This window comes from Anneissia japonica, unplaced genomic scaffold (genome assembly GCF_011630105.1).
Source record: "Anneissia japonica isolate Jap-2015-1 unplaced genomic scaffold, ASM1163010v1 scaffold287952_len401801_cov160, whole genome shotgun sequence".
Lineage (NCBI taxonomy): Eukaryota > Metazoa > Echinodermata > Crinoidea > Comatulida > Comatulidae > Anneissia > Anneissia japonica.
Genome location: NW_022744320.1, coordinates 183274 through 193402, shown reverse-complemented (window position 1 = coordinate 193402; position 10129 = coordinate 183274). Strand labels below are relative to the sequence as shown.

Below are 10129 nucleotides of genomic sequence, written 5' to 3'. Positions count from 1 at the left end.
TCCTGTTCTGCTGTTCACAGGATTGATACCCTAAAGGTAAAGTGGCGCGGTCAGAGCGGTCAAGGGTCAAAAGTTTCCAATTTAGCAAGAGGGCGCCATTCATGCCTTATTACAAAATTTGTACGCGTAAATCGCGGAGAACGCTATCTTGTGTTTATAAGATCTTTGATACACACACACACAAACACACACCCACACACGCACACACACACACACACCCACACACATACACACCAGAATATGACTACCAAATTTTTGAGGTTTTTTTTTTTCAATATCAATTCCAATGGCAAGTATAAACTAATAATGATTACAGGTCCAAAAGCAATGCGAGAGTCTTGTAGGATAATGAAGCGTGACCTTGTGATTGGCAGGCGAGTATGGCGAGTATCTCAGCCATTCACTACATCACGATTCATAAAAATGATCATTGTTTAAATATCGTATTGGGACACACATCAATACAATTTATTTCGCTCATTTAAATACATTTTATTACAATAATTCTTCAATTTATTAGGCCAATGTATATGTAACTAATTTTATAGTATCTTTTTTAGGCTGCATTGACATCGCATCTGAACCAAAATTCAGACTGCTTCCGATGTGTAGAACACCTACCTCGTTATTTTTACATATTGATTTCAATTTTCAGTATTATACAAACATTGATCTATATGCTGTTATGTAATAAGTAGAACGTTAGGACTTACCCATAGGACCCCAAATATATTCACTCATGGATTTCTCCAGTATGTAATTTGGTGTCAAATGAATATATTCTCCTGGCTCTCCACATCCTCCAAGTTGTTTTGTGTACGGGTTGTCTCCCCATCTGGGATTTTCGAAGTCGATGACAACATTTGCCCTGTCGAAACTTTCTGAAGTGACTGCTTCGTATTCCGGTTTATGTTGCCATGATTTTGGAACAAGAATGGAAATACTCCTCCAATATGCTCTTTTATTTGTTGCATTGAGTAATTTCTCAGAAGCACTAGTGAATATTTCCTGATAACAAATACAATAAAGTATTATGTCACTTAAGGTCAAAATTTGAATAAACTGTGTGTTTGTTAATGTTTGGTTAGATGTACCACATTGTTATCCTTACAAATTTATCGATATAGATTGTGACATGCGAAATTATTTCTGACCGTTTTAGTTTGATAGTAGGTATTTTACGCAACAGGACAGGAAGACGGGTGGACGGTGGTTTTGTGCTCATAAGAGCGTGAATACAACAGTGAACAACAGGGCGCTTAATCCGAATAGACCTTTCCGGAGTGTCAATCAAACTTAACAACTGACTAATCAGAACAGCGCTAGGAATACGCGCGCGTCTCACAAACACACGTGTTGTCCCACAAACGCACGTGCTCGCTATGTTTTAACACTGTCGCCTTGTGGGACCTTAGCAACAATATCCAAGGGGCGGGGCTAAGCGGAAAGGTCCTTTGCCGTTCTTGACGGCTCTCCGTCCTCTTGCGTAGTGCTTATTGATCAGTCAAATACGGTATATACAGTACAATACAGTAAATTTATATATTTTTAAATCTACTTACCGGTATATGTTAAATGTTTGTTATCTTGTTCTTATTACCGTACCTATTTTCTTCATTTTCTTGTAGTTAATTTTTATTTTTTGTCTTTCTTTTTCTTCACCATTTACTTTTGTTTGCCTTATTTCTTTTTCTTTCATATCTTTCGAATTCTTGACTTTCCTTTCGTTTAATTTTCTTAGCATTTTTCTTTTCTTTTATCTTTCTTTAGCTTTCCTTTTGTTTCTTTTCTTTTCCTTTTTCTTCTGTAAATTTCTTCTTATTTCTTCTTTCCTTTAATTTTTTTCTCCTTTCCTTTTTTGACCTTTTTTTTTCTTTCTTTTTTTATTTTCTCTCTTTACCTTTTCGTTTTTACTTTTAATTTCCCTTCTTTAGCTTTTCTCTTTTCATTCTTTTTTCCTCTTTTTTTTTTATAACTTTTCGTTTTCTTTCTTTTCCTTTCCCTTTTATGACACTTTCGTTTTCATTCTTTTTCTTTTTTTTTGACTTTTTCCTTATTTATATTTCTATTCTTTTCCTTTCCCTATCAATGTCCCGCTTTTTCCGTTGTTATTTTTTTTCTTAAGTTATTTTTTCTTATCTTTTAATTGCTTTATTATATTTTTCTTTACGTTTTCTTTGCTATCTCTTTCTACACCTTTTCGTATGCATTCCTTTTGCTTGTATTTCTATCTTTCATTTTCCCTATAATTCGCTTTCTTCTTACTTTTCTTTTCTTTTATTTTTTTAAATATCATTACCTTCATTGTCTTCCCAATTCTCATTTTAGCAGTGCACGGTAGGGGAACCATAGGCTTATCCTCGGTGAAGCTACCGGAGCCCAGCAAACTGACGCCGAGGTACCTGCGTGTACACGGTAGTGAAGGCGACGCTATCTCAAAATGGGGGGGGGGGGTGCGCACTCCCTCTCCCCCCTTCGCTTTCTTTTGTCTTTGTTTCTTGTGGCTTCAAAAGCGCCTTGAGACTTTTTTTCTGTGGAAGGCGCTATATAAATATATGACCATTGACCAATTCTTACATTTCCTAACCTTAACTTTTGATCATATTTAAATTATTTTTAAAAACTACCTAAGAGATAAGGAAAACGTTTTTAACCAAGACCTGAATGTGGTAAGAGTTGTGTATTATATAAGTTTATTGGTGGCCAGTCATAGTAATCTCGTTGGTTTACATTTTGGTATGAGTTCATGTGTATAAGAGACAGAGACTATATATATAGACTACAGGAGGAGCCGAAATATTCGCCAAATAAATTTTAGTCAACATCTTACGTATTTGAGTTTCATTACTGTTACGTTATATTTTGTGTAATGGAGTGTATCTGGTGGTATTTGAATCTGTTCAACCATGAAGCCTCCGTGGTATAATGGTTATGACGCTCGCCTTGACAGCGAGAGGTCGCAGGTTCGAGTCCCGCCAGATGAATTTTATTACACAGTCTCTTTATTCATTTATTTACAGGACTACATTCGAACTATGCTACACAATGTATTATTATGTCCTTTATTCTAACACAGTATTTACCTTCCTTTGATGATTATTATATAACAGTGTTAACGGCCATCTTGATTTATATATATATATATATATTGTGTTCAGAACTGTTAATTGCCGAAGAACAGAGCAGGAGCTCTTGTTATTCGCTGTAACTAGATATATGAATAGATTGCCTATATCTTAAAATTTCAACCATGTTCATCGTTTGACTAACTTTATTTTGTTTTATATATATATATTTACAAAAAGGTCCAAAATATTTAATGTTTGCTTTAAAGTTCCTAATATAGCTTTTACAAACAAAAATAGGACTCTTCGAAGTGCTTACTGATACTATTTTAATGTAATATAATTATTAGCTTTAGGTGGTCTATCCAGGAATAAATACCAAATATCGGAGCCTAGAGAGTTACTCTTAAACTTTTAATTTATTGTCAACAATATCGTTAAATTAAAAATCATATTTCGATAACAAGGCATGAAAAGGTCTAGTTAAATAAAACTAATCTTAGCTAAAACTTACCGTACCACCTTTTGATGAGAAGCAATATAACATACTAATTATTCCTGAAGATATATTACTTGGCCATCTAACCTAAAGTTCTAGATTTACATTTATTTTATGGCAGCTTTAGCCCAACATGTCTATTTAATCCACTTTAAATTACTAAGATAATCACACTTACTTTGATGGTATCAACAAGCTGCTGGTTTTCTGGTATGTCTTTATTTATAGCGATAAGTACGTTGTTGTATCCACCATTCGTGAAAGTTATCTGGTTTCGGCTCCAGGAACATAAACCGAAACAAAAAAGTGACAAGAAAATAGCAAAAATATGTACGGTTCCTTTCATGGTGCCTACACATCAATGTGACACAAAATCGGTTTTGGAAATTGTAATCCTATACAAATAGTATATCTTTGTAAATGATATATTCCTAATCAGGGCTATGTAAATAACACTTAAGAAAATGCATGTAGGCGGACATTGATAAGCATTCATATAATTGTAAATATATTTATCGATTTCCTAAGTACATGCGTGGTACAATCATGTGGGTCAGTGAGGTTTTTTTTATGGTGATAAGTTTAAAATAAATACAAGTAGGCTTTTGAATGAGGCAGGCAACTAGATATACAACTAATAGAAAATTATCTATTTATTTAATTATCAGGTAATGTTAGTATTTAGTATGATAGTACCCCATAACTCGTTTTTCTTACTCTGACAATGTGATATAAGGTAAAATCATTGAGATATAATAAGAATACTAGAGCGCTAACTACAATGTATTCCATGTTCGAAATACACAGAGCTGTGTGTGTACCATCCAAGATGGCTGCCATAGATTCAGCCAATAAAATATCGCCTAAGCGCCATCATTTGCAATTGCGCCCTCAATTTACACAGAAAGTAGTACAGCTAGTTACCCGTATGTTTGAAACTCGAGCGTTGCGGTGTATGGGTTTAATGTACACGATTTTAATTTTTCATTCCTTGGTAATTGATTTTTGAATAAGGTGCTCCACTTGGCCTCGTTTTTGCTATGAATGTTTAATAATTTGTTATTACCATTACTCATTATTATTAATAAAATAATAGTCAGTCAGATGGCTTATTTATGGTAATAATAAGTATACTAAGCCTGAAGGTGGCGCTTTACTACGTAGGGTATTTTGCTATCAAAGAAAAAAATAGAGTTGAATGGCCGAGCGGTTAACAGGGGCGGCGCAACCTACAGCCATAATAACGACACTGTTTCGAATGCCATGCTTGCCTATGGTGCTGGTGGCACAAAACAAGTCTTCTTCAAAGAATTATTACTACTACTACTGCTACTGCTACTGCTACTACTACTACTACTACTACTACTACTACTACTACTGCTGCTGCTGCTGCTACTACTACTACTACTACTACTAATCGCCCTAGTGTAAGTTCACCTATCTCCTCTGAAACCACTGGCAAGAATGTGCTCATAATTTTATTCACTGGGGTTTCTATATGTCACGATCATATTCCGCTACATTTCAAGGCTTGATGGATAACAAGCCTTGTACGTCTGGGCACAAGACATGACATTATAAGCTAGGTCAAAAAGCGGACCTAATAATTTCGGCTAGAACAGCCTATCCATACGGTGCTACAGACAGGCCTAGCTAAGCTTCTACTACTAGCTAGCATCTATAGCGCTTTAAGCCAGGCCTCTCTCTCTCTCTCTCTTCATCAGAGAGCAGTTAATATAATGAAAGATTCAAATAGGGGTATATTGACAAATTGTATATTTAGTGCATTATTTACTTTTATTACACTTGCAGAGTAGGCCTACTTACATGGATATGACTCTGTTATTTGTTTAATGATAAAATGTTATGACAAACAATACAATATCATTTATCAAAAAATTCAATAAAATGACATTCTTTGGTTAGAGTCCAGCTTTGGGATTTAACATTTTAATTTTTGTGTAAGTTCATTATTTAATATTTTTGCTCATTTTAGAAGCCACTGTAACCTGGTCTATGGTACGTGTTGATTTGTCTCATTTTTGTTTATTTTTTTAAAATTATTTATTAAGCTGTTGTTAAGCGCATTGAGGTTCTTACAATAATAATAATAATAATAATAATAATAATAATAATAGGAGGAGGAGCGTTCAATACAAACAATTACAAACATGCTGAATCAATTAAATTTTGTTGAGAAAGGTTGGACAAATGATACAAACAAATAAAAATTAAAAATGCTAAATTGTTGCTTGTCTCTTTAAAATGTGGTTTAAATTTTATCAGAGTTGGATAGAAACACACACTATTAAAAACAATAAAAAATATTAAAACTTTCTAAAAGTTAGATAACTTTCTGAATCATTTGAGACATTCTTTTTTTAAATTCTAGAAAATGCTAAAATGCTTTAAAATGTGGTGGTTTTTAAAAGTTGATGAAGTTGGACGGATGCAATATAATTATTGATTATTATTATTATTATTATTATTATTATTATTATTATTATTAATATTATTATTATTATGTCTTTCTCAAATGGTACAGAATATGGAAAATTATTGATGAAAATATACAATTAATAATGTGTGTTTGCTGACAAAATAGTGATATACTGCTAATATTTTGTAGGCGTGTTTTTTGCAGAGATGCCATTGCATTAAAAAAATGAATATTTTAATGTAACACCAAGTATAAATAAATACAAATCGTCAGTTACAATATCAATCAACTCTAAAAGTATATACGACTCAAAAGATATACAGTATAAAGATACGTAAATAATGATGTTTTTAATTTTTTTTAAATAATTTAGTTATTAAAGTTGGACTAAAGAGGTACAATATAAATACTGAATATTATTGTTAGGTCTTTCTCAAATGGTACAGAATTTGGAAAATGATTGTTTTAAAAATCTATAATTAAGAATGTATGTTTGCTGACAAAATAGTGATACACTGTCAGTATTTTTTACTGAAAATAAATGAATACAGTATCAACAATTTTTAATGTAATATCGTGTTTTGTGCCATTACATATACATGTTCAGTTTGGTGACTACTATTTTGTTTATTAGGTTAACTAACATAATATAACTATAGGAGTTATACCCTGATAGATCTTAGACTTAATTACAAATTTAGTTGCCTTTTTTGTTAAATATTTTGTTTTTAATAATTATAATTTGATATCAGTCCTACATCTTTCAATGGAGGATATCTGGTATTTTATATCACCAGTTAGCATTTATAAAATAAACATTTGAAATAGCAAGTAAGTTAAGCAAAACGAAATATTCTATTTTATGTTTAATAACTTATCATTTTTTTCGGAAAATAAACATATATTCCTAAGGTGCATAATGCGTTGCTTTGTCCATTCCGCTATTAACATTTCCAGAATGTTCTATTTTATTTTGTTTCTCTTTCTTTTGTTCAATGTGTCGGATGAATACAAACATGACTCCAGCGAGTACAGCAATTCCTAATAATGTACCTAGGGTGGCCCAGAGTGCCGTATGAGGTCCAGAATCTTCGGGAATTGGAGGAATATACTCCATGTTTGCAGACACAATATTAGAAGCTTCTCCGTAATTATCTGACTCGTCGTGAGCACGAATAGCAAAGAAGAATGTTGCGTCCTCTCCACGCGTTGGAACTCTTATGGTGACGGTTTCTCTAATGCCGGCGGGGCTTATTATGGACATATTTCCCCGGATTAGATCATCATTCGTTACCAATCTAGAATTAGCGAAATCGTAGAGCAGTTGTGAAAAATTACTTGCAGCCATCAATTCATATTTTGTTGCTGAGGAGAAAAAAAAATCATTCTAGATGTATATAGCGCCTCACGTTGTCACAACATCGGCTATAGCAACATAGAGAATAAAATAAACCATAAACAAATTTAAAAATGTACTGTTAATTATTAATCCATATATTTTTTGGACGTTTAGTTTCGTTTAATTTAGTTTAACAATCAATTTGATGATTATTAATATATTATTACAGTAGTTTATTAATTGTAACAATTTATTCAATTCGGGCAACATGTCATTCATAAAAATTATCTTCACTTTGTGTAATTATTTTCTTCCTGTGTCATTGTATGTTCCCAAATCTTCCATTTTCTTAACTAAAATGAAATTAAACTATATTAAACCTTTCAGTCAGTAATTTTATGTACCTTTTTGTTTTTAAAGTTGTTTTGTTTATGTTTTTGTAAATTTATTAGGCTAGTAAATTATAGCTATTTAATACATTTTTTCCTTTTATGAAAATTACTCATAACAGAATGGTATGTAGAAGTTTATGACGAAAACCCTCCAATTAATCGTACCAGTGCCTTTGTTAAAGTCATCGCCGACTGCTGTCCACTGAAGAACCACACTTTGCTCACTGTATGAAGTCTTTACTATACTGAGATCCACAATTCGAGAAGGGGCTAAGTTATCTTTAGGGTCGTCGACGTACTTTTTGACCTGGATTACGCCACCGGAGGTTATTCGGACAAACATTCCCATCGGCTCAAATACAGGCAAGTCCTCATTACTTGATTCTACAATAAAATGTAATTATAATACAGTTAAAGATTTCAGCACATAGTGGAACAAATAGTAATTATGCCTTAACAACATTACAATTACATTGCTTCTTTTTGCAATTAAGACAAATTAAGTTCATGATATCTTTGAGGTCTTTCTTCTACAGTGCTTGGAAATAAGTAGTGTCTTGGTTGTAATATTCCAATGAAGTGGAGCTTCGTTTTACCTATGATTCAAATAAAGAGATAGAATTGGAGGATACGAGCACTAAATTTAATGCCATTCTATAAGAGGCATATGTTAATGTTGCTAACTACAATACTTTTCGAGAACCACCGATTTACAAAATAAGACAAGACAGACCTTGTCAAATTTACGGAAGCACCTAAGTGCCATTAGACTTGACATGATATGTATATTATTTCGACTTGACAACATAAATTATCTTGACAAGTCGTTAAGTCGAATTGCACTTTTGTGCTTCTGTACAAATTAGTAATGATCCGGTGGTAATTTTTTTCATTTTTTTATGCTGTCATTCCCTCTTTATTTCTCAATCTTTCTAATTTGTAATCATTTTTTAATCAATATAGTAAAAGATGCAGTAATAATGAGGCCACTTACAAACATATTTAGAAATAAAGAAAAATTTTTTACCTTTGCATAGCTAATATAAACATAAAATAAAGAAAAAAACAAAACAAAACAATGGATTGAGATCATTATATGTCATGAGTTTAATATAGGAAATTTTATCTTTTTAACAAAACCAACGCCTTCTAGATATATCTTCAGTGCAGACTTAAAACTACCATTTCTGAATGTTCCACAAACAACAACAAATTTAACTAGGCCTATTTTATAAATTAAAATGTTAAACGGCTTCTAGCGCGCGTTTGTAAAATAATGGTCGTGTGTTTTTTACCATCTATTAATTCCTTTTGCTTTCTTCAAATTAAATATTCACTAAAACTGATAGAAATATATAAGGTATGTTTTTTTCTCCCTGATATGTTTTAATCCTGTATAACGATGTTTGAAATAACGAACAAGATATACGGTAACGAAAAAAGTCGGACCTGGTTTTATTGGTAAGGATCCTGTGGCCTTTGCCGTGTTAACCATTGCCGTCTGGGCTGAATTGTTCGCTTTTATTGCAACACTATAACGACCATTTGTAGAAAATGCTAAATAATAACCGGAGTATACGCCGTCATCCTCTGATATATCTGGTTCTGCTCCGTTGTCAAGAAGCTGAATTTCTTCAACTGCATCAGGACCTTCAATGACAGCAAACACCTGGGCATTGATTACAGGTAGGTAGCCTTTGGTGACGATTGCATAGATGACTACTACCGGTTCTGTTGAGTAGTTAATTGTGGGATCACTGACTAGTGCTAGTACCTCAATTGGATCCTCTTTAGAGGACTGTTTTGATGCTACACTGACGGTGACTATCTGCGATGGCGACCTATTATCAATATTAGCAACTGTAAATACCCAGTATCCAGTCTAAATTAAAAAAACAAAATAAAATACATCCGACATTATGTTAATTTTAAATTACATTTAAAGGCAGATAGGGCCTACTATAAAACAACATGTTGTTAAGGTACGTTATCAGGATAACACATTGATCATTCTACATACCATTGCCGTGTCATTTATCTTGATTGTGATGATGTTGGTGTCCTTATCAACAATGTATTGATTTTGATTAACAAAGTTTCCATCCGGTGATTTCAGCCACACCTGGATTATGGTACCGATCCAGGAAAATGTGAATACAGTTTCAAAACCGACAGTCGAATCAATGAAAACAGAGTCACTGATATTCGCACCAAGTGGAACTTTTAAAGAATCACTGTATAGCTAGAAATATAAAATAAACTAGAAATTTCAAATTGAAAGTGAAGTGCTGCGAAGTAAAACTGCATAAAATGTTCTTCGAACAAAATTATTTATGCGAGTCAAGTGAAAATAATGAATAATAAAAATATAACAAATAATATGAGACACGACCC

At 32.8% G+C, this 10129-nt stretch overlaps 2 protein-coding genes across 3 annotated transcripts in view; both read right to left on the bottom strand.

The window, feature by feature from the left end:
- LOC117119630 (calcium-activated chloride channel regulator 1-like) overlaps window positions 1-3936 on the bottom strand; it is a 14230-nt gene extending 10294 nt beyond the window's left edge. For both annotated transcript variants that reach the window (XM_033264462.1, XM_033264463.1), the window contains exons 1-2: window positions 3743-3936; window positions 714-1008 (exon numbers count right to left, since the gene is read on the bottom strand). In XM_033264462.1, coding sequence (XP_033120353.1) covers window positions 714-1008; window positions 3743-3910 — 463 coding nt within the window. In that variant the 5' untranslated portion in view covers window positions 3911-3936. The remainder of the gene's footprint in view (window positions 1-713; window positions 1009-3742) is intronic.
- A 2614-nt stretch (window positions 3937-6550) lies between these two features.
- The window catches only part of LOC117119625 (calcium-activated chloride channel regulator 1-like), a 13329-nt gene continuing 9750 nt past the window's right edge, over window positions 6551-10129 (bottom strand). Inside the window, exons 7-10 of the mRNA XM_033264460.1 lie at window positions 9756-9977; window positions 9185-9617; window positions 7901-8119; window positions 6551-7369 (exon numbers count right to left, since the gene is read on the bottom strand). Of these exons, the coding sequence (XP_033120351.1) occupies window positions 6912-7369; window positions 7901-8119; window positions 9185-9617; window positions 9756-9977 (1332 nt within the window). The 3' untranslated portion in view covers window positions 6551-6911. The remainder of the gene's footprint in view (window positions 7370-7900; window positions 8120-9184; window positions 9618-9755; window positions 9978-10129) is intronic.